The 26,167-nt window shown below is 39.9% G+C and overlaps 1 protein-coding gene across 1 annotated transcript in view; it reads right to left on the reverse strand.

Moving 5' to 3' along the window:
* Positions 1 to 26,167, reverse strand: part of DPYD (dihydropyrimidine dehydrogenase) — a 277,603-nt gene that overhangs the window by 225,718 nt on the left and 25,718 nt on the right. The window contains exon 3 of the mRNA XM_026038025.1: positions 25,145 to 25,227. Coding sequence (XP_025893810.1) covers positions 25,145 to 25,227 — 83 coding nt within the window. The remainder of the gene's footprint in view (positions 1 to 25,144; positions 25,228 to 26,167) is intronic.

Below are 26,167 nucleotides of genomic sequence, written 5' to 3' on the forward strand. Positions count from 1 at the left end.
AAAGTGACTTTGACCTAGAACAGAAGCAGCTGCCCCAGAGGACGTCAGCAACAGGGCTGTCACTTCCTTCATTGCACCCCAAGGTGAAGTTATGGAAACACTTCTGCTGTTCTACTCATGGTTGTTGTGTGGAACACAGGCAGCTCAAGAGCTACCTACACTTTATAGTGAGGCAGTGACCAGCAGGAAGATTGCTCGATTTCTTCTGAAGAATCCTTGTTATATATCTTAATATGGAAGTACATGTGTGCGTGCGCATATATATAATATACATACATATATTTATCTTCATTTTCAGACTGTTAATGTTGTAAGCCTGTTGATTAAATTAAAAAGAAAATAATTTCTAAGTAGAACTAGTAAATTTAAAAGTCAATACAATTAGATGTAGAAATCCTTGATCCTTTAATGTTTGATTAAAACAAATTTAAATTTGTTTTGAGAAAATGCTTTTAAAACACTGGTTTTTGATACCATGCACTCTTGCGAATGAAAATTGACCAGAATATCAAAGTAATTGTATTGATTTTAATACCTGCAAAAGTACAGACTGTATATAGTTATTAAATATAAACTATATTTTTACATGTCAAAAGCAGCAAAGGTGCTTTCTCATACAAAAATCGACAATATAGAACATATTTTCAAATTGCGCTAGATAGACATAGTCTCAAAGTAAATATCAGGGTAATACCAGATAAAATATTTTTTTCTATTTAGAGTGACACAGGTATAATTTGGGAGATATCCCAAGTCTCTATAAACACCACATTTCTGACTACCAGTGCTAAAATTATCTGGTAATTTTTGAGATATGCTAAATACTTAAAGAAATTAATTTAGTATTTTTCATTTTTAGAAAATAAATCCTACAGTCCTTGTATGGTCCTTTAGACAAGGAAGCAGAAGTTAGGCTTGACATTTCTGGTAATGAGGGCAGCCTGGATGCCTTTGCATTGTTCCAAATACTCCATTTACTTGACATTGTTCTCCAGCACATCTGACTACATCACTAATTATTACAATAAACAAGCTACTCTAGCACTAATGAGAAATCCTACAGATAAATTTCTTTCCCGTAATGATTCTCCTATCAATTTGATCTCTCAGATCTAAATATTAACACAGCAATCAAAGTAAGCAGTAGATTCTCTAATAATTTGATAAAAAATATGGTGTAATTTAGTACCTATACATACTGTATACCATAACATTACATAATCATTTTCTTTTACAGCTAAGCTCTGCTATTTTCCAAAAATACTCACAGGGTAATGAATGTTAGCAGACTGCATTCAAGATACACTAAGCAAAAGACAGCCGTTGGTACACGGCAATTGCCACATGGAATAACTTACTTTAACCCACTCAAATATGTTACTGAATGTATCAGAGACAGTGTTAGCATGATGCTTTTTTATTCATTTTTTAATTACACAGGAATCTAAGCAGCCTACTGAGGGGCTATCTATCAGATACCAGTGAAACAACCAACCTCCTTTCCAGCTGTATGCAGCACTTCCAGACATGCTCTGCAAGGTACAGTCGCATCTCCTGTCCAAGGTGAATGGCAGGTGACTTTCTTTCTTGATTTATTACACTTGATTACAATTTACTACACTGCTATCTTTGGTGTTCACTGTGTCCTGTAATAAAAAAAATAAGCATCCTTCACATTGATAACGTGTGCTGCGACTGAGGAGAGCAAGCGCTAGTGCATTTGCTGACAAAGGAATGCACAAATGAAATGTTTCATTTGCAGTGGGGCTGGCACAAACCACTGCTAACCAAAGCATTAGTGCTAGCCGGAGGCTGCGATCTGCAAATAAACATCTTTGCAAAAATTGAGGTCTGTTTGTGGCATCAAATAAATTTGTTGAACTTGAAGATACTTGAAGAAAAAACAAATTTCTTTCATCCAGGCTTTTATATGCCTCTAAAAAAAAGGATTTCAGTAAGTTCAAAAATAACAATCTCTAAATTAAATGAGGTGTAGTATACACGTAAGGAGCAGCTCAGGAACAATGGACCTACCTACACTAAAAAATTTTAAACGCTAGGGAGAACCTAACTGAATGAGGGGCAATTTTTATAACTTACTGTACCTAGTGAGCTGCAGATTACAGGTTTTAATCTACTTCTGCAACCAAATGAAATACTCTCCAAGTATTTCCCTATCATGAATAGCACACAGCTTTTACAATAAAGTAACTTCAAATTATAGGACTCTTTATGGAAGATATTACAGAAATTAAAAGTGATATTGATACAAAAATATCTTGTGAAGCACAGGCAGATTTTTACTTTGCAAGCATTTTGAAACACTGCAGGATTTATGAATGCCCCAAAAACATGTATGCTAAAATAATGTAATATTCAGAACAGACAATGGTGTAAAGAAAAATAATTTTCAATACATTCAGTGGTGTCTTTAAAATATCTGTGGCTTCTCTTTGTTCCAACAATATGTCACTTTCAACACATTTTGTACTGTGTACAAGGGTCTATTTTACTGAAGCAAAAGCATGCAAAAATTAATTGCCAGGCCACCCTGCTCCAAACGATATCAGCACAAGAACATCCTTTATGTTTTTAAATATTTTAATCGCATGGCTCTAGGGCTTAGAAGCAGAGCAGGGTTTCCAGAAAGCTAATTCCAATTTGAAGTTCTTCCACATGCCACTTGCATAATCTGGGGCAGGTCAATCTTTGCTGTGCTTCATTTTGGCAGTTTGCAGAGATGATGCTCCTGCTCAGAGGGGCTGCGAGCATCACCGCTTGGCTCAAAACTGGGGGATCAGGGGCACAGGAACAACCTTTTTTGCTTTTCCGTGCATCTACAAGACCTCTTTACCTGGGATCAGCAGAGGACTTGGGAAGCAAATCTCCCAGTAGTCCTTTCTCAATGGGCTTCCATTCACCCAGCAGAGAGGTTTTGAAGCCTACAAAGAAGATTCCTGTTGGGTGAAATTAAACCAAGAGCTCCATCCTGGATCCATCCAAGAATGCTACTTCATAGGGCCAGCCTACAGCCAGCACAAATAGGCAAATGCTGCATCTTCAAAACCAACTCTTGGACAACACAGATCAGCTCCTGCTGCTCCTAGCACTTGCTAGTCTGTATTCTGCTGCTCTCCAGCACATCCACATTTGACTAGACACCAAACACTAAAAATGATGGAGAGTTCTCATTGCACAAGACCACTGTAAGGTATTCCCACTTTTTTGTGGTATCACTGGAAGCAATAATTTTACCAGAGCCTGCTCTATTAAACCACATTACATTGCTATTTAGAGCTGCTTTATACCGCTTGTTAACACTCTTTTTACATTTTACTTGAAAAATCCATTTTTGAAAACAAGACTACACAAAAGATCCTCTCCCAAACCTCTGTTCCATGACACCAATACCATGTTATCTCTAGGTATTAGATAGCTTTTTTTTTCCTTAAAAGGGGAACCAACTCAAACAAACAAATTGGAAAAAAAGGACAGCACTAAGTCCTACCCGGTCTTCCCCTGCTCCCAGAAATGCCTGGGAAAACAGGATGCTCACAGGATGCAAGTCACAGCAAACTGACGGGTGTCTTGAGCCCTACACTAGGGCTGAGGATCCTTGTCTGCCATGTCCTACACAAAGACAAGCTCTGTACTGTCCCGATAGGAAGAGCAGTATCATCCTGAACACTAATTACAAGCCACTGCTGTTTTTACTTCTTTCAAAACAGATAAATGCATATGTAAAACACTGTCAAAAATGAGACACATTTATATGGAAGAGATAAGAGCTTAACCCTGCTCTTTTCATTTTTAAAGTATGACCAAATTCAAAAATTTGACTGTATAATGAATCCAATTAAAGAATGAAATAATGAAGGAATAAACATAGGGAGTATTTTCAAAAATTTTGGAAATATTTCACAAAAATTCTAGAGTTCCTGCTACTAAAACAAGCAGATTTTTCTTTTAAAACTCAGCGAAGAGAGGGGGAAGCTATATGTAAAATGACATGTCATGTGCGCTGTTACAAGTATTTTGTTTTAATTACTGTTACGGTGTTAGACTACCCAAGAGCCTTATTCTTCTGCAGATGTTGACATCTGTAAAAGTTAGTGCCATTTTACCTCCTCCAGGCACCGCGGCACCTGGAGAAACCACAGGGAAGGCAACGTGGCTTCTTCTCGAGAACACTGCAGCAGCTGTCAGCTCCAAAGGAGGCCAGACTGCCTTGCATTAGGCAGGAGCATTGCACAAACCCTCATGTGTTCATCTTAAATGCACTCCATAAGCATCATGAGGAAGTCTGCCATGAGAACACAACCTACCAGGTGCCAAACAATACCAGTGTTCATTGGACAGGCATTTTTAAAGCTTTTAACCATCAGAGATGGGGGTCCTAATTTAACACTTGTTTTAATATGACAATTTCCTATTAACAAGACATATATATACACACACGGAGCATGGTAACTTACGCCTAACTTTAAAATATCTCAAGAATCAAATATTTGCCTTCTGACATTACCTCTGGGATGCTGTTCAAAAATACAACTAAAAAGAAGAGAAAGACTCTTAATTATGAGACCATTCTCACCTTCTCTTCCTTGTGAAAAATTAGCATCTACTGCAAAAACATTTAACGCAAGAACATGATGAACATATACTGGATACTACAGAAACCTGTTTCCCCTCTCCAGGCCAAACTTCAATAGGACAACCAATAATTTCTTCTACTCTGAAAGTTCCTCCCACTTGCAAAATGAACACAACAACCATAAACAACCTAGGCAAAATACTTGTTACAGAGCTGAAAAAACAGCCATACAAAATCCCAGTGCAGAAAAGGCACTGCAGCCCTCCTAACTTGGAGGCCACACCACAATCACAGAAAAGAACAAGAGCTTGTAATAACAGATACTTATTTATTAGGAGTTTGGTAAAACAATGTAATGATGAGCAGCATTGCTTTTCGGAAGGTTAAGTTATTGTTAGATTTGTCTGCATGGAAATAAAAACTAAAACTGAAACTATACTGTGACAGCAGAAAGGAAAAAATGCAAGATGGCACGATGGCTCTTGGCTTTCGAGTTGCTTTACTGTTACCCAAACCCTTTTCCAATCCCTAGCCCACGAGCAGGGTTTCATGTGAGGAATTTCAGCACATAGCCTGCTTCAGTAACTGCAGGGCCTATCATGTCTCCTAATGCTTAACAGAGCAATCAGGTTGCACATCGGTGCAGCAAGAACCATCTTCCTTGTTTTTCACAAGGAACTGCTGTCACTCTCTTCATAATTCTACAGAAAATACTCCAGTGTTCTCATTGTGCTACAATAAACCATCTGAACTTTAAAGTTGAAAGGTATAAATACAAGCACTATGCACTGATAAAATTCAAACTTTTTTTATGCTCCTGTAAGTCAATCTATTTCCACAGGGCAGGGGGAAGAGGGAAGGAAAACACTTCAGACTATTTTACAGAACTACAACTTCGGATTGACTCGTGTTGAAAATACCGTATGGGGTGAGGGGAAATTCAGATGAAGTTATGGAACTCAAATCTGCAGAGAAGATCTACTGTTCTTTGTCTCATTCACACAATAGATGAAGCTTACAGTCGTCAATTTATAAGCAACCACCCACAGGGAGGGGAAGAGAGGGACACAAATTAGGGGAGATCACAGATTTGACATATTTCCCACCCCCAGTTTACAGATAATCATTACTTAGGTGCTTTCAGATTTCAGGGATTTACAGGGGCATCGTTGTAAGTAATTTCAATCGTCAACACCTCTTGGGTACCAGGTATTTTTGTCTGACCTGGCAATCTAAAAGATATTCTCCTAGTTAACAGCCTTTTCCAAATGAAAATTAAAGTCGGGAGCCCTCTTCTCTGATAAATACATACTACTCAAATGTGAAAGCCATATGTAGTCTGCTGAACAGATGTACAGTATTTAAAATCAATTTTACAGAGAAAAAGGTCAGAGTGGATATTTCAAAGCTAGATCCTTCATTCCAGAAACATATCTATTTCCACTTAGCTTCTTATGAAGCACTTCTAGATGTTGTTTTTGTGCTATATCTGGTACATTACGCATTCCGAGGAAATACTTAGCATGGTATTTTACAAATGGAAGAAAATAACCACTTGCACAGACGTCTGTGTTTCAAAGCCTTCATTTAAGCAGTGACATCCATCCATCACAAGCATCCCATGCAGCATGCCTTTCTCTAAGAGTTTGCTATATACAATGAGAGGATCTAAATAACCAATGCATTTATCTCACATCAGCCCTTCCTTCTAGCACATCAGCGTGACACTGATGATGGATCAAGTCCTGATAGCACATCAACCATCCCCTCATTCATTAATATATCGCTGCAATTACCAGAAAGAGATAGATGATCTTTCCTCAGAGGTGAGTGCAGCCTGACTGCCCAGTGTGCCCTCTAAATCGTAGGTCAGCGTGCCTTGGTGAAACATGAGTAAAACTGACTCAATACTTTGGTTTCGAGAGCACTACAGAAGACATTTACAAAAAATAAACTGCTCTATGCTTATAACTCAATGTTATATAAAACATATTGGAAAATCCTATTGTTTGTTAGTTGCTACCATTAGTAATTTCCTCTCCCATTTGTTGTCCCTCAGTCGCTAACCTGTGGCACACATACTTGACAGCCAGAGGCAGATCACTTCTGCATACTATGAAATCTGACATTTGAAAAACACTACAAGGAATTCGGTATGTCCATAATCCATAACCAGCAATGCAATATAAGAAAACCATGTAAGTTTTACATCCATCCATGTAAGTGTATTTTATTTTTGTGAAGCACAGATAAAAACATGCTTAGTCTGATCTGAATTACTGCAGCGTTCCTGTTAAAAACCACCATCTGTCAGAGATTATCCTATTTTACACAGGGAGAACGCACATTAATTATTAATCCTGTTCCTCACAAACGTGCATACACAAGACCAGGCCCGTGCAGGGGTTGATAGGAGCACTACTGTCTTTAGCAGGTGGTTTCTGGGCAAAATTTGGGGTTGATCCCGTGAGTTGCTCCAACAACCTTGCCAGCTCGCTGGGCACATGGGGGGCACCACCACACATGAAATGTCTGAAACCCCAGGACCTGAGTATCTCCATAAGCACTGCCATGTTACATTTGCCAAGATTTGACCACTGGTGCCATATACTGCATATACAGAATCACAGAATCATTAAGGTTGGAAGGGACCTTTAGAGATCTAGTCCAACCCCCCTGCACACGCAGGGTCACCTAAACACAGGGCACAGGATGGTGTCCAAGCAGGTTTGGAAGATCTCCAGAGAAGGAAACTCCACAACCTCTCTTGGCAGCCTGTTCCAGGGCTCTGTCACTCTCACTGTCAGGAAATTTTCCCTTAAATTCTGCTGGAACTTTTGATGTTCCAGTTCATGGCCATTTCCTCTTATCAGTGGCCACTACTGAAAAGAGGGCAGCCTCATTCTCCTCCCTCGACATATTTATAGACACTGATCAGATCCCCCCTCAGCCTTCTCTTCTTCAGGCTAAAGTAAAGCAAATGCTCAAGGGTAAGCACAGGCCTTGGGCTTCATTCATTTCAGTGCTTCTTACATTTACATTTCAATGACAAAGAAAGAGCTCTTGGTTTTCCCCAAGGCTCCTGGCACCTTGCCAGATCTTTCACACCTGCCGAGGATGGAATCCATGGCACATGAGTGGGACACATCTGAGCTCTCCACAGGGAGAGCCTCATGACAGGGGCAGTAAGAAGACAAAGCTCTTGGAGAACCTGGAGAAGAGGCTGGCAATGGAAAGCAATAATTTTCCAAGAAATTCCTTAAACATTGTTTTCTAGAGTAAACTGGTAGACATCATCTTTCTGCTCTTAAGACATTTTTACCTATTTTGTGTTGTCTGAGTGTACACTGCCCTAAGTCTGAGTGTAACTGCCCTACATTAACATCAGTTAGTAGTGCATTACCATTGAACTCGTATTGATGAGACGAACCAACTAGCAGAAGCATTTTCCACACAAACTTACTGCAGAAATTAGTTGTATTTCAGTATCAAAAACTTATCTTTAACAGAAGGATAGAAGTAGCCAATACAAGACAGCAACGCACAGTCTCCGGCTCTGTTGCGCCCGAGCGGTGCTAGAACCTCTATCTTGCTAAGCAGAACTTACCTGACAGTACAGCCCCGATACCCTAGAACAAGAAATGTAAGATGCACCAGAACTGAGAATAAGTTTCCAAATAAACAAAGTATACCGATGCTCACAAAGCCCAAAATTTTCTTCTAGTTTCTATTTTTAAGATAGTTCCCTATTTTTCAATGTCCATATCTTTCTGTGCAAGGAAGAGGTTAAAATCTTTCCTTCTCAAAAACAGAAAATGCTCCATTGAAAAGCTGCCTAAGCTATCAAGCATGGAAGGATAGTACTCCAGTTGGAATTCATTACAGAGACAACACACGAGAGCTGATCCAGCTTTTTATTTACTGCAGAGGCAGAAATGACATGAACATCTTTCCACATAGACCCAGAAAAATATCCTGGCCCTGAAGCCAAGGATCAGAACATTACCAATCCTGCCAAAATCGGTTATTTGTTTTTTTAATTTAGCCAGATTTGGCACTGATTTATATATTTTTCTCAGGAGAAGAGGAACTATTTATATTCTTCAGAGCATAAATCATAATTGTTAATCTTCAGTGGCCCTGCATAAAGAAACAGTAGTTGTACTATCCTGCTACAAGAGGACCACAGTTTTCTATCTGGTGAAAAGGGACAAGGTTGTGTCAAGTCATTTCAAGTGCCCTGGAGGAGGAAGTCCAGTGAGATGACTCACTGTCACACTCCCATCCATCCATCTCCCTCCTGCAGTCCTGTCCTGTGTTACACACGAGAGGTGGCAAAACCCACACTGAAAATTCACCATCCACAAAGTGAAGCACAACCAGGGACTTCTCCCTTCTGATGCAGTGCACTTTCTGGATACAGTTCAAGCAACCCTACCACAGAAGAGCCATTTACAGGCAATATTTCACCTATCTGTTGGTTAATTCCACCAAGTGGAATTAACTGTGAGAACATAGAAATAATGCCTTGGGTTCCCTGCCCCTTGGCACTCCTGAAAAGAAGATCAGAAAAGACAAGCTCAGAAGGGCCCCACCTCTCCAGCAGCCCCTCCCCAAGCCAAGCCAAGGCATTGCCGGCCTTGGCTCTGTCCTTTCCATGAGGGAAGTCGCACTGGAACACACAAGGGGCAGCAGGAGGAGAAAGACAGAGGAAACACAAGAGGAAGGTAGGTGTGTTAGAAGTTGCAGAAGAAAAACTTGGCAAGACAGAGCCAGGAAAAAAATGAAAAACACTTCCTCTTAAGAACTGTGGGTGCGAAGGCTTGATTTCTTAACCAGCTGGTTAGAAACTTTGCTACCACTTTGCCCACCTTTCTACCACACACACACACACCCTGCCAAGCAGTCTTCCCTCTGCCTCCTCAGCAGGACCGCTGAAACTTGTCACCTATAGGGTGCTGTAGAGGGGCAGGCGAGAATGGAAAAATTCCTCAAACCATCATTCCCTTTCCTGAAAAGGCAGCAAGAGGTAACACCTTATTTGCTGCATCACATGCAACAATTATTAGTCTAGAAAACCTAAGGAAACATAAAAATGATGCCAAAAGCAGTGCAATAATTAAAGCTTTGCCACCTATTTTGCAAAGGAATTATTGTTTACTATCATCCCATAGCTTGCCAGGCATTTTTATGCACGCAATTTTAACAGTAATAGGTCATATCTCTGTATTTATGAAACAGTCTATCATGTAGATTAAAAAAAGCAAACAAAAATCTACAGACCAAGAGAACCAATGCTGGGTTTAACCATTAGGGTATCACTGTCTTAGTCTCCAAAATCTGGAAGACAGATAAGCAGACGGAAGAAATTTTCAAAAGGCAGGTTTTTTTGAGAGCATTTCCACAAAATCTTGCTATGCGCATGTCAATTAGCAACCTTTCCACACTGCAGTAAAGATACTTGTCAGCAAACCACTAAAAAAGAGTGACTATATGATTAACAGAAGTCATTCCATCAAGCCCTTCCATTAATTACCATACAGTTTTACAACATTCTTCATTATATAGATAATAAGTGAGCCAGGGCATAAGGTTTATCTTGTGACTCCATCCCGCCCAGATCAACTGCACAGTTCTCATACATGTGATACTGGTGACTTCCCTCAACACAAGCCACGAGCAGGTTGTGCTGACCCCAAGGGGAAGGAAAAATTTTAAAAAAACAGGACGGGGATCAGAACATTTCTTTCCTTTCCTAGAAGCAGTCTTACTGCTATCAGAAAACTGAAAAATGCCTCTGCTAGTGCGTTAAACTCTTCTCCCTCAGGTACAGCAATTCAGAAAGACATCACTAGGAACATCAAGTTATCAAGGTATGCACTCCCAAGTAATAACAGAGTATTTAAATGCAGGACACAACATGCCTGACTTTGTGATTCCATTACTCCTTTTCATTCATAAATAGCCTGAGAAAAGTGTCATTTTGGAAAATATGGATAATATATACAGGAACATTGACATCCAGCAAGGCTACTTTCTGTAAATCCACGATCATTTCAATATTATCCCTACTCTTTCAAACACTTTGCCATATTCTTAGCAACCTCAAAAAAATGTTTGTTTAGCTCCTTCACAGAGGAAAAAAGCTGAAATTGTTGCATTTTAAGATAAATTTACAACAAATCTATGCAGCTCAAATCCTGGCAGTGCAAAACTACTGATAGGCATTTCAGAAGTGCTCATGGACACAGACAGTGCCTTCATATTTATTCCTTCACAAGTCAGTTCTCACAGAAACACGCTTATCAAGCTGTTCGGTATTTCTGTCGATACAATGTAACAGGAGCCGAGGAAACAGATTCAGTTTTGCAAACTATTTTGTCATTTAAAAAAAAATCCTTCAAGATTAAATGAAAACAAAAGGGCATTTCTTGAAAAATAATCTCTGAAAAGGTATTATAACCAAAAAGGGAATTTCTTCCCCAATTTCTAGTCTTTGCAGTCTATAAAAGAGAAATTAAGAATCTAAATTTAAAAGATCAAAGGAGAGTATCATTCTATTATTTTTCAATGGAATTTCACTAAATTCTAGAATAAAAACACTTTCCCATCAGAATTTTCTTCTTCAGTAACATTTATCTTGCACTCATAATTTTCATAACAGTGAGTTATCATACAGATACAGATTTGTGCTTGGGTAACTGACTGAGCTGCTTATTTATTCAAGAAGTGAAGTTACATTTGCTTGTTCTTTTCATGCAATGGTAACTACGGTATTTTCTAAATGGCACGTCTCAAAAGTTTTATTTCTTAGGATTTAAGCATTTAAAGTTCTGATTCTCAGCAACTTTGAAAATCTGGCCATTAACCACTTATCTGGAATGGGAATTTTTAAAGGAGCTTAAGGTGAGTTATTCACACCCAATTACAATTTCAGTGGGAGTCAAACACCTAAGCTCTACGTAGAAACTTTTGAAAATTCCTTCTTACGCATGAAAATATCATGGAGATTACCTTTCTAGAAATATGCAAGTTAATCCTGCTTTCCTCCAAAGCATACTTGCATCTTCTTGCACAAAGACATGCAGAGCAACACCCACGCCAATCTCACCATTTAATGTGACCTTCTTGCATTCTGCCTTCAGAAAGAATCAATACCTTTTTTTGTGGTGTCAGGGTCCATCCCTAACGGAAAAAAATATATATTCCATAATAGATGCTGGGATCTCAATATTTTATAGACTGGTATCTTAACTTCATTTCAGACTTTTAAGGCCTACTGATATTAAAATATATCATGTTAACTAAACACTGTTTAGTTCTATTCCTTCCAAACAGCTTCCATGAAAGTATTAGTGAAGAAACCTGAAATTGTCTCTTAACAGTACCTGTCCCAAAGCTCATTTGTTGAACTGAGATGCTCATATTAATCCTAAAAATAAAGGAATAATAATAGTTTTGTTATTTTTCTGTTAAATTAGCTTACACTTGAGGTATAATTCTACATGATAGTGGCCTGACAGCAGGGGATTTGGGACTTTGGTCTCTCGAGGGGGTGGCGTAGCCGTATTTAGATTTCAATCCAAAGCAGAGCTCTAGTTTATGGAACATAAAGATGTCTCTGAAGCTCCAAGTACTGAATCAAAGAAAGGAAAGCACATCCCCATCCTACGGCGGCAACATGAGTTATTTGCATAGTTGCCACAAAAGTAGTAATTACACTGTAACTCAATGGGAACAATGGTAATTTCACAGTAGCTCATGTTGTTGTTATCACCCTATATCCTGATAACTGTGAAATTAATTTGTGGCACCACTGTATGTGTCAGCTTTTAAGCTGTTCCCTAGGTAACATTATGCTACCATAGAGCAGGAATGCTTGGCAGTAAAATGGATAACAGCAGATTGATTATACAAAAAGAATCTTCTCTCTACATACAAATAACTTGGCAATCGGGAAAGATGAGGAGGAAAATTCTCCCTCCCACTTTTTTTTCTTTTTCTTTCATTAAAGGCAGCACTAGAGTAACTACCATAACTGACCATTATCTCTCAACTGGAAGAATTCAAACTACTCAAAGGTAAAACAAAACAAACAAATTACTAGGTTATATTTAGGTAATTTAATGATTGTTCTAAACTGCAGATAAGAAGCAACATAACATACGCTAAACATTTCTTTTTCCTTCTAGTCATTTCCCACATTAACTACTAAATGGCAGCTTCACATATAAAGCAAAGTCACATACTTAGGAGGGCAACAACAGGAGGGCACATATTTAAGGAGGGCAACAGGAGAGGCTACATTTTCACAAATACTCCTACCTTTTGAGAGGCACTATCCTTTCACCGAGTGCTCAACATAAGCCATGCTACTAGACCAAAAAGCAAGTCTATGTTAAATACTGAAGACCCCAATTCTGTCATATTATGCATGAAAATGCTTATGCATTTACTGATGAAAACCTCAGTTTAACAACTGAAGTTTGGAAAGCATTAATTGCAAAATTCAAGGACAGAATTCATTATTAGTTGGTAACAAAAACAGGATACTGATTTTAAATTTTGCAATCATTATGCTTGGTCCAGCAGTATATGAGAGGTTTTGGATTTAAAAAATGTACTATTTATTTTTTAAAGCAAATTTGGATACATCTCTCCTGTTTAATCCGGGCCTCCGGAGTGCTTGGTCCACACAGCACCGGAACCGCGCGCGGCGCTGCCGTGATCCTGCTGTCTGCCGGCCCTGGGAAGGGGGTTCCCTCCACAGCAGGTCACACGGGCCCACTCGCAAGTTCAACCGAGGTTTTGCTCCTGAAACAGCAGCAGCAGCTCCGAGTCAGTGCTGGCCATCAAAGCAAAGCAAGGTGTTGAGCAGATACTCTGATCCAGGATACCCAGGGACAAGCATGTTTTGTCACTCTGCAGTTTTGATCTTTATCTCCGACTGATCCTCCTTCTGTGATTGCTGCCACAAAATACTGCCCCCAAGTCCCTGACAGATGATGTTCAAGTGTGTGGGTGTTTTTTTTTTTTCCCCCCAATTCCCTCTCCAATCCAAAATAAAGCTTTCGGAGCTCTAAAAGCAGCTCTGGGGTCTAAAACCAGCTTGCAGGGTCCCAAATGTGCATTCCTCATGAAAAATTGGCTGCATCAAATTATGTCAGTGGCAAGAAGAAACTTTAACCACCCTGTGCATGATTATTCACCCATTAGGAACTCTGGTTGTGGCCACTGTGGAACCAGGGATCCCACGTGTGCCCTTCACCCAAGCGGCGCTGTGTCCTCACCCACCCGGGCTCTGCCCTCTTCCACGTGCCCCCAGGTGAGCTCACTGAGCCACAAAGACCCTCAGAAGTCACACGTACAAATGCGTTTCTATGCGCTCTCCAGGTGCTGGAGCAGCTACAGTCCCCTGGAACAAGCAGACTGGCTGGAAGACGAGCGCTTATCCCTCCCGCTGCTGGATTGATGCTGCCAAAGGCATTCAGAAATGCTCTGGGAAAGGTAGATGCACAGGACTGAAAATCTTCAGGAAACCCAGCAGCAACTGCTGTTCCTTCTGTAAGCCCAAACTGAGCAGAGACAACTTTTTTATGATAGAGACACCAGATGTTTTCAGAAGGCTGACTAAAAGAAGGAGTAGGGAAGATTAAAAAAAGTCTAAGATGGGGAATTTTACCTGTATAACATAGGGCATTATAGAGCCACTCCCATGCTATGCTACATGGATGTGTTTTGTTGAGGAAGGACTGTTCACAATTTTATGCAATAGGAACATATTTGAGACAGTGATGTCTACTGACTTTGAAATTTCTTTAGGGAATGGCTTTAAAACTATGGAAAAAATAACTAAAATGCATAGACCAACAGCAAGATCCCAAGCAAGAGAATCCCATCACCTCTGAGGTCTCAAAGAGAAAGTCACAAGCAAGCAAGGCACCTGGTCACCTAGTCAAATTGCTGCCATGTTACTAGCCTTTGCTTCAAAAAAGTGAAGCAGTCTGTTTTTATTTTACCTATATTTTTAATTCCTGAAAGAATTAGATGAGTAACATTTACATCACTCAACAAATTAATGCAGCAATTCCTTCTGATTTCCTAAGATTCATCAGGGTCTTCAAAAAAGGCATACAAAATTATATTTGATCCTAAAACTGTGGTGCTGTAAACATAGCATCTGCTTAGCAGATTGCTCAAATATCCTAAGAATGTCGTAAAAATTAACACACAAAAGCCTTGCAATAAAACAACATCAAATCCATTTCATAAGACAACTACCTGATACATCCAGCCGGAGTTACAAGGCAGCGTGCAGTCTTAGAATAACTTCCCTTGCACTTGCAGCCAACTGTAAACTTGACGCATTGCCTTGGAAGAATGCCACGTTCCCCGCTGTGCTAAACTTACTGAAACAAATGGAAAGGCAGCGTTGCTGTGCTACATCCCTGCTTTACTATTGTGTAATTGGACCACACTACAGGAACAACACTTTATATTATAAACAGTGAGTTACCATTAGCACATTGTGTTTTCATACTCTCAGCATAAGGGCAATGAATTCCCGTCCTACATCAAGAATTAAATGAGTTTGATAGAAAAATATCATGAGAAGATGTACGTCAATATTCTGTTCAGAGTTGCAGTTTTCAGAAAAAAATGAATTTTACATGTATGACTTTGTGACACTAGTAGGAAATAGAGTGTGTAACACCACCAGCAGAAAAAGATTGCTCAGGCCTTTCCAATTTAAGGTAAAGTCTTCACTCATCCAGCAAACCCAAGAAGGGGGGAATACAAATTGTTCTCATATGTAAGAGAGCTGATCTTACAGCACAAGATATGCAGAAGCTAGGAATACCAAGATATATACTCACCAAAATGCATCAAATTCAACTACATAAGGGAGCACTATTTATGCTATAAACTATTTATGCTATATAGTGCCTGCTGGTTAAATGGCTTCCCAAATTAAAGCAGCAATATCAGGGACTCCATGTGCACCCAAGGTCGATGGTTGCCCTCTGCCCTTGCCTGGAGCAAAACCAGCCTTTCCCCAGGCCTGGCAGCCTCGGAATCCAGCCCAGAACGGCTACACCTGCCACGTAAAGCACCTGCCTCCTTCCTCTGCTCCTCCAGAATGCTTCCGAAACGCCCATCTACTCCACAGGCACGGAAAGACAGAATTAAAGAACAAATAAAGCGGAAAATTGATTTAATAAATTTGAAAGAATCATAGCCCCTCACGCACAACTTAATGAAACCCTAGTTTGAAATTACGGCTCTGCTGAAGACACCAGCAAAACTCCTAGCGAAGTCACAATCAAGTCAAGACTTCCTACTTAAATGCAGCAGAAATATTATTTCCAGTTTATCCACTTGTCTTTCAACCAGAGACATAGATCTGTATTATTTTACCTATGCTATCAAGGTTTAAAAAAAGACAGTACCATCTGCTTAAACTTTGCCTTTTGCCACAGAAACACCTAATTTACCAGCAATTCTTCCACTACATTTTGCACCTCCTCACTCTGGCCAGTCAATATTCCCTCCCTGCCCTTCCCTTGTCTGGAGAGCACCAAGGTGCTGCAAAGGGGGTGCGAGATGCAGGGCCCAGCTCTGCTGCGGGGACCACAGCCTTAGGGGCACTCAGCCCCATCAGGCGCTCACCGCTCCTCAGGGACAAGCACCCACTGGGGCCAGGGTAGCTTTTAAATATAAAATAACTGCTAAAGTACTTTTAAAAATCCCTGTGTAGTTCTTTAATCATATGGAGAACAATTCCCACCCCAATTAATTATAATGTCTGAGATGAGATCACAAGAGACAGCGCTTAAAGACAGGAGAGGTCTGAAAACACCAGCAGCTGCCACGTAAGTGAAGTCGCAACTGGAAGCGAGGTGAGAACAGCCCGCAGCAGTCCAAGAAACAAGAGCCATTTCTGAGCTAAGTAAGAAATTGTACCTTATGAAGCAACTGTTCATAAAAACAGTCCAGTGCATTTCCCATTCCCTAGTTAAAAAACAAAAGTCCACGGGAAGCACCCGGGGGGCCCTCTCCACTCAAAGACATGCAATGTAAGAGGAGGAAAAATCCTACACATTTGGAAAAATTGTATAAATTTTTTTCCATGACAAGCCTATTCCTTGAAATATGACCGTTACCTTGCCCTTTTGGTAATACTGTCAAGAGCTCAAATAGCTTCAGGACAAGATCATTTTTCAAGTTTTCATACATTGCCAAATATACAGTCAATACTTCATTACCATCAATTAGTACTAATAAACAGGAAAAAACCTTCAGTGAATAAAGTAGTAAACTCTTAGAATTTTCAGAATATTAAAATCTTTACAAGTAACTTACAAAAATGTATTTCTTTTTTAAGATTCTGGTATTGTAATAGTGTCAGATTGTAAATTAACATCTTTTACAAATATTCTGATAGAAATCATACTCTCACTCTTTCCATTAAATTTTAATCACCACAAGGATCCATTATTAGTGTGCATTTTAATAAGTCTAAATACGCTGGCCACATTTGCAAAATAAATGCTGAACGCTTCTAATAGTCTTTTTTCTTGCCTTTTTCCTAAAAGTTGTTGAAGGTCAGCAACCGCCCAAATCACTATTAAATACTTCAGTTTGGTTTAACAAACTAAGTACATATAAATCATAATTTATTGCACATGATTACTTCAAAAATAAACTTGTCAGCTTTCTGCATGGTACATCCAAGGCAAGCTGTATTAAATACTCAAGAGGACAAGAGATGGTGCTGAAGAATATTTAGTTTGTTCCCCCACTCTCCATGAGACTTTTAAAGTTTTTCTCACTTTGTGAGCAGCTTCCTTTGTACAGATTGCTGCCTAAACTCTTAATTTTCCTCCCTCCCAGCAGTGCCAAAATGCAGGAGCTTAGCCTTAGGCACTAGCAGGGAAAGTCTTCAGCTGGAATTGAGCAAGACCTACCGAGCACCAGTGCTTAACTGGCTGCCAAACTGAGCTCAACAACAAACTCCAATAAAAAAGACTGTTCTGCAAAATATCCATTCCCTTAGCACTGAATACAGAAGATTATTTCTCCAAAAGTTTGTAGTCAAATTGCTAACCATGTACTACTAATGCAGATGTGCGTACAACTAATATACTGAAAAAAGCCAATACACACTGGGGTATTGTTTTCAATAAGGTATGCCGATTTCTTTGGAATATTTAAGTATTCTTTTCTGGGTCTCCAAAATAGCCTCAAGTAAACAAACAGGATTTAAGTTCAGAATTCTAGTCAAGAAGGGCAGATTAACTTTGATGAAAGTTAAATATCTTAGGGAATAGTTGGACCCACAGCTCAATCTCTGAAACAGGGCAACAGAGCAAACAGTTTAGATTCTATACTTCATTTTCTACTAACGTGCTCCGCTTCACAGCAAGGCGACAGCGCTCTGAGCAGAAGCAAACACCCTTCACACCAACAAAGCATCTTCAGGAAAATGGAGATTTGCTGTTACATCCAGAACCACAATATTCGGTATAAAGTCAAGATGCTTGAGAAGAAGCAAAAAACCTATGTGCAGTTGCTAGTATTCATTCTAATTGGGGTGTCCTAAGCACACTGTGGAACTGGAAAAGCCGATGAACCACCCAGCAGGCAGTTGTGGTTGAAGGCCATTGCTGCCCAGTGTGTGCCCGATCCCTAGCGCTGCTCTCCCCTCCAGACCACGCGTGGAGAGGCCCAGGGCAGGACCCGGCCCCATGGCTGCAGAGGGCACTGCGGAGCAGGGGAGCAGTAAGGACATAAAGATCTTATTTCCAGGGGTTTTGCAAGTACCCTGCACACCTGAAAAGGAACCAGAGCAGATGTATTTAAAATATCATCTGCAAAGACAGCTGGGTTAGCGTGCACGCAGGACAACAGTGATTGTGGGATGGCATCTTTGGTCTTCCAGTCTCTAGAAAACCATGGCTTGTGGCAAGAGAATCACGGTCCAGAATTCACACTTTTTTTTTCTTTTTTTCTTTGGTAAAAGTTCCAACACATTTTTCAAAAAATACCATTTCTATCAGCCCTGGCCATTTTTCTTTCCTGATCATCAATAGAGGTCAAAAGCAAATTAAGCATCTAAAATCACTACTTTTTAAGAAACGACAAGGAGGGACCCATAGAGGGAACTGAAGATTCCCTAGCACGTTCCTCCATCCCGGCAGCTTGCAGATGAGCAGCTCAGTCACCGCAAGATGCGGCTCGGCCCCACAGCAGCGCGACTCCAGGGTCTTTGTGGGAAGCCATCTGTCATCGTTTCCAAAATCTCTTTCTCCACCAACATCTGACACCATCTCCTGCAGTTCGCTAAAAGCAAAATTTTTGACTGTTATCCAATTTTTTTTTCCTTTAGATCATAAAGCTGAATGGTTCAAAAGCAGAAACAGACTATCCTCTCTCTCTTCAAGTGACAAAAATACAAGGTTTGTTTTCTTCTCATTCCCCCCATCCTCTGCCCCTCACAAAATGTTTTCTCCAGGAACAGCACGTGCGCAGACAACAACGATCTACTTGCCATGCATAGAACAGACTGCTGTGCAGTCCACTAGTATGTATGAAAAAGTACAAAAAACAAGTGACCCTTTTTACAAAATAGCTTACACTAGAAAAGAACTTACTTTAGGCACATTATAGTACACCAACAAAAGTGGTAATTATAATGTGGGATAGAACATATCTTTCTAAAATCATGTATGCAATCTCCTAAATCAGTTTGCTATTTTGATAACAATGCTTTCATTCTATGTATATGTTTACATCCTCTCTAAGGTATAATTCAGTTATCTGATCTCAGAGCACAGTGCGTGTATGCTGCCAAGTGCAAGCAGTAAAATATTCAGCATCCCCTTGTAAGTGCCAGTTCTGAACATCTACTACGCACCACCTCAGCTCTGGTTAAGCTACACATTAGTTTATGCTGTACAGATGACAGAAGGCACTTTTAAGGGAAAACACAATCTTTCTAACCTATCCTAATCCCTCTGTCCACTTAAATTGATGACCAAAACTAAATTACAATTCATAAATGAAAAATGAGAAATTATATATGATATTTTGAACAGTATATGTGCAACTGCATAAAACCTACTGAAGCCTATAAGCCAAAATCAGCTTGGAAATGCAATTCAACATCAAAATTTCTTGTCAAGGCATTACAAAGTTGTTATTCAACAAAATAGCCCATCTTGCAATCAGACTCAAAACAAGACACTTTATAGGTGTTTATATATATATTCAAGAATAAATCAAGCGATACAATCACTTTCTAAAGCACAGAAGATGAACATTGTGGGACTATAGTGACAATATCCTTAGTGTGAGTTATATATTTGTGCTTTGAAACAGACTTGTAACATTCTACAACTGCCTTTTTTTATAATGAAAACAAATTATGAAGCACTCAAATTTACTCATGCAGTAATTACCCGTGATACACGAGTAAACAATACAGAAAGACAAAGCAATTTCCAATGACCACCACAAAAATAAGTACATTAATGCCACCAGTTCTTACACGTGCATGGGACCACAGCTTTGCAACATCTCCCTTTAGATATCAACGACTCTGCTGCAGGACAATCCAACCAGCGCTCACTCAGGTTCACTAACGGTGGAGCGGGCTCAAGAACACTGCCCACCTTCACTAGCCAAGAGAGAAATGAGGTAAATCTGCCTGAGCAGAGCCTTGTTACTGCAGCTAAACGGCCTCTGGCACTAAGGAGCTTGTTCAACAGCCCAGCTGCCCTCGTGCAGTCCCATCTTGCACTGGGGAGATACGTGGCCAACATTTAAGCAGCACAGTCGATGCAGGTCAGCCTGTAACAGATATTCTGAACCACCAGAGTTCACTCCAAAGGATTTTCCTTCTTTAAAATAGGAAAGATGTCTTTGAACAGATATGAGACCCCGAATCAGAAACCCAGAAGCAACTACCTTTTCTCCTTTCAATTTACTCACCTCTCACAACAGCTTACGATTACTTGAGGAAAGCGGCCAACTTCAACATATTTCTCACTGTTCTTATTCATCTCAGCCTTCAAGCTCACATTTCTTTAACTCTATAGTTCCATTAGATGGTTTCTTAGACTGGAAAATCAAAGCTGCCTAGCTTAGAATAAAAAATATGAACTTATATTTCCCATATTCCAAATCAGAGGCCTAACAGGGTTGTTAGATGTATTACAGAATGTCTCATACATTCTTGAGTGGTTTTTAAAGCCCTACATTTTTTTCTGCATCAAATGCATGAACACTTTTGAAGCCACAGAAATTCTTACAGTGCAATTTTCTTGGGTTTTTGCCCAGCCTTGGAAGCTATTTGTCAAATACATCTGAGAGTCTAGACCATAATAAAAGGAGCTTGATTATTACCAGCCCAAGCTTAAATAGTTGTCAAGACAACAGCATGAATATCATCATTAACAGAAACCGCTTCTATCAAACTAAAAATCAAAGTTATAGCCTCTGTTCTATGTCCATATTAGCCATGCAAGTATGCGAATGTAAAAGGAACAATTCCAAATGAATTTTTTTTGGTGCCTTTTTATACTGATCCAAACAGATGAGGAAATCTGATGAAACACATTTAAACCTTTGTTTAGCAACAAGAAGTCTATCCACAAATACTCGGCTTTAATTTTCATTTGCAAAGCCTTCACACATACTTACTCAGTCAATGTTCACAAGACAAATCATAGGTGTATTTACCTACAAGTCAGATCATATGTTTAACATCTTCACCAGTGAGCCTAGGTGCTCACTGCCAAAAGCCACTTCATTTGTGGCAGTAAAGAAACAAAGGCACAGCCTCTTTCACAAGGTGTTAAATACTGTGGCTTTGCTTCTCCAGCCCCAAGTCCAGGCAAGCCTGAAGCACGTTGCTAACATTGTCCCAAAGCACCGGGCCATCGCTTCAGATGCGGCAGGAGGAGAGGCTGAGAGAGCTGGGGCTGCTTGGCCTGGAGGCTGTTGAGTATAAACATGCAGCAGGAGAAAGTCAGAACCATCTCAGTGGTTTGCATCCAGTAAAGGGAAGAGAGGCAAGGGGCACATAAGTTTTAGCTGTTAGGGTGGTCAGCTGCAAGAACCGGTTGCTCAGGCAGGTCACGCACTCTCCATCCGTGGAGACAGTCAAAATGCACCAGAATGGGCCGTGAGCAACAAGCTCCATTCGAGCACTGCGCCAGGCACCTCCTGAGGATCTCCCAGTCTCAGCCAGTGCCGTTCCACAGCGTTAGGGATCACCCAGCAGCCTGGACACACAGAAAGGCCGTCTCTTCCTGACGATTCACGGCCACTGAGTTCAGAAATTTATCCTTCACCTCATCATGCCCTATCACTCCTTAAGTCTAATTTACATTTTACAATTAATATTAGTGATTGAGTTTGAATTTTCTCCAGGCTGCTGCTGAATTTCATTTGTGTTGTTAAACAGCCTCCAGACTGCCCTACCCCACCTTCCCAGGGCACGGATACAGACACAGCCCCGAGGCTGCTCTTGCCACCTACGGAAAGGCCACAGCTATAGTTACCTGTGCCACTTCTTCAAATATTACCTCCTTGAAGCAGATGTACCAGTCTAAGAGCTCCTTTCAGTTTCTAGTATGAAGCTTCACCAAAGATCAGGAGCTTGATTTTTTTTTTTTTTTTTTTAATGATATACTAAGAACAAGTTGAGTCCTGCTTAACAAAAGCTTATGCAAGCCCACCTTACAGGCATATCTACATTATTTTTCTGGGAAGTTAATACACTGTTTACTTAAGCTTTGCAGCTAGCACTGAAATAGAATAAATCAAGCATTTTGGATAAACTAAAGCCATAAAGCATTCAATTATTTGCACTCAAAATTAAACCAAAGTCTTGCAATACCACTCTTCATACCCTGAGCTACAGCCAACTTACCTGCTTATCTCATTCAGCATCTAGATTACACGAGCTAGAGTTAGTTCATTTTTATGACTATTTCAACATTCTTTAGAAAGCTTATTTTGCATATACATGCAAAAACAATAAACATTTTTATTCAATTCTAATTTGCATACACTTAGTTCCTGAAGACCCTTCACAAGATCCTTCTTGTGCATCAGTGTTTATCAAGAGCACAGTGATACTCATAGCCTAGCAAAATACTAAAATCTATACAAAACTGATTTTTTTTTTTTTTTAAGAGAAAGTTAAAACGGATATGCCAAATGAGAGCACTGAGAAAAAAATGTTCATTGCCTCTCATCTGGCAGACCAGTAGTACCACTCTGGGAAATTACAGTTATTTTGGGCAGCCAGCCCACTCAAAGCTCATCTGAGATCCACACATATCTGCTTACCTATCCAGCTAAGGGAGGTTTCTGTTATTGCCATTTGGTTTTCGTGCAACATGCAGCTGTCCCACATGCTTTCCTCACCAAAAGGGGACAAGTATCTCAATACTGCTGACAGCAAATCTTCATCCTCCCACGCCTGGTCCAGTGGCCATTACAGCCAAGGGAAAACAAGGCAAACTTTGAATCTGTCAAAGATGCATCATTAGTATTACAGATGTTACAAAGAGTCTTGGGATCCGAGAAGAAACAGGCAGCCCCCAAGCTATGGTGCAAATAAGCAGCAGCTGAACTGTACAACCAAGAGCAAAGGTCTTCTATATACAAAAAATACGCACGCTGACATGCGCATGCCTCTCAATGAATGTCTTGCACATTTTAGGTGTCAGTTAATTAGCTGTAAAACCAGGCTACAGTGTTAATTTAATAAGTCAGATATTTTCTTTGCCCCCATAAAAACATATAAGAAAAGTCAGCAGTATAATTGTGTGCATTAAGAAAATTCCAGCACTGCACAATTGTCTGTCACACTTTATAATCAATGAGCATTTCTTAGTGTGGCTTGTACAGAAATAGCAGAATAAGTTTGAGATAGCAGATACAATTTTATTGGAGGTGATGCATAAAATTGTGAAACTGTCGTGCAGGATTGCTGTAAGAGATACCTATCTTTGAAGTGTCCAAGCTCCTCCTTCACTAGCAAGCACTGATCACCCAAGATCACTGCCACCTCTAAGACTTTTAAGATATTAATTGTGCAGTCCTGTGGCACAAAATACCACCAACCTGCCCATGGCACACCACGACAGGAGACCAGCAACTTCACATACAAGTTGTTGAAAACACTCAAAGTGGGTTTTTGTTTGCCAAACGTTCCCCAAATCTTTATTTTAAATCATTTCTATTTACTGGCATTATGTAAAAATCTATGTATGCAGGAGTGGCTGGCCACATAGGGAGAAACTCTGAAATACATGAATGGAAAGCAAATAAGAACACAAGAAATCAGAAGTTAGAAGGGTGGCTGCAATTATCTTTACTGATATTTGTGACACAAGTATTTGAAATGCTCAGGCAAGAATGAATATGTTGCATAGATAATATGAACGGATTTCAAAAGAGGCAGGCTGGCATCTCCTGTCTGAATACCTCTGAAACAGCTTATTCATAGAGGGGTTTATGAGACATAAGCATCACAAACACGACTGCAGATAAAAAGTCACTCACTAACATCCATAAATTCTAAGGAGTAACTAGCACAAAGCCACAAAGCAAATGGATGCAATTAATTTTTCAGCAAGAGCTCAATATTTGTAATTAATTTTTTTTTTGAGGGGAGAGACCAACAACCTTTAGTTCACTTGCCCCAAATCACTGAATTTACTCTGCAAGCAGATAAATTTGGCAATATGTGCCTCATTACATTTTACCCTCCAATTCTCAAAACCTTTAAAAGCAGAGGCTAGACTCACTTTCAGATGCATGGATAATATAATTAAGGTTCTTCCTTAATTTATGCAGGGAGTTGTATCTGCCAGCTCTCATCGCAGTGCTCGGGACCACGCTCGAGGCACCAGAGCCACCGAGGTCCTGACGACCGCAAGAGGATGCTCTGCTACGTGAGTAAGCGTAAGGGGCAGAAGGTTCATGTGCTGAGCAATTCTGGCCTCCTTTCATAAGCATTAAGTATAATGATATGAATGCATTAAGTAAAATATACATCTGCAATATATCAAGTATGAGATATATGTTAACACACCATTAGCAAAGCTAAAAATCATGTAAATAGTGATAAAATCAGAGTAGAGAAGCCACTACACACACAAAAATCAAAGCCAATTTAGGTGCAAACACAGGTTTGTTCAAACAGCATTGCACAATTTCTTCAACACTTGCAGAATTTAGATGAACAATATTTTCCTTCATTCACAGCTTAGTATAAATATACAACAAGGCACCCCCTAAGCATTTTAAATAACAAATTAAACATTTACGGTTTTTACTGTGCAGTCAGGCTTAACATTTATGCAGCTTCAAAACCAAAGTACAGCCTCCAGGGAAGCCTCTCCACTGACAAATTAATACCTTGGAGACTAGAGCTGAATGGTGGCAATGAACTCATTTGTTCCCCCCATAATGAAGAATGACTCTTTCTTTGCCACATCTGTGACGGTTGCTATGGGGACCCAGACTTACCTCACTGCCTCGCGAAGGGCTCCGCGCTCGCCCAGCGTCGTGGGCTTGATGTCATCAAAATTGTTTTCCAGCGTCTCGCAGGTCTGCAATAAAGGGAGGGCAGGAGGCAGGTCAGGCTCGGGCCGGACGCGGCGCGCACGGCGGCGCCACCGCAACCCAGCTGTGCCGCGCAACTTGGGCGCGCTCTTAATTGCACCGCAGTCATTAAAAGACACCGGGAACTCAGAAACAAAGTAAATATGAATCTTATTACATGGTTGTCATGGAAATCTTCTTATAAATGTGCCAGAATGAAACTACGGAATTTTTACTTAACTTCCTGGCTTTTTTGAAAGTAAAGTGTCTTTTCCTTTATGAAAAAGCGAGCTTACAAGGCTATATAAATATATACGCACATATAGCGATGCACACACAAGCAGAATGGCTCAGCAATATACAAACTACCTGCACAGAGTGAGTGTCCAGCGCCAAACAAGAATACTCCAGAAACTCGATATTCTCCTGAGGCTTCTCTAACACACAAGACTTTTAGATACCCCTGTTTTCCATAGCACCTTTTTCCAATCCCAAATCTTACCTCTGGGAGGCATAATTTTGCCATACGGCTTTAAAAGAAACATTAAGTTTTAAGTGCCATAGTTATAATAGCTAACAAGCTTGAACACAAGATTGTCAGGCTCTTTATGCAACATCTTTAAACAAAAGCTATGTGAACTATTATCTGTTTACACAGCTTTTAATATCTGAACTAATTTAAGCCCACATCCTAAAGGCAGTTAAAAATGCAATAAAAATACCTATTGTCATTTCTTCTGTGCATTGATTTATTTTCATAATGATATTCAATTAGGGACTATAAAAGCATTATTAGAACAGATTAGATATTTGAAAACGGTCTAGTATTTTTCGGCTTGCCCCTAAGAATTAAATCAACATTACTTTAAAATAAAATTATAGATATTTTAATACACAATTTTAACACTTTAATACATTAATACAGCAAGAGAATCAAGCAATAAATCC

This window comes from Nothoprocta perdicaria, unplaced genomic scaffold (assembly GCF_003342845.1).
Source record: "Nothoprocta perdicaria isolate Ctin4 unplaced genomic scaffold, notPer1 scaffold_20, whole genome shotgun sequence".
Lineage (NCBI taxonomy): Eukaryota > Metazoa > Chordata > Aves > Tinamiformes > Tinamidae > Nothoprocta > Nothoprocta perdicaria.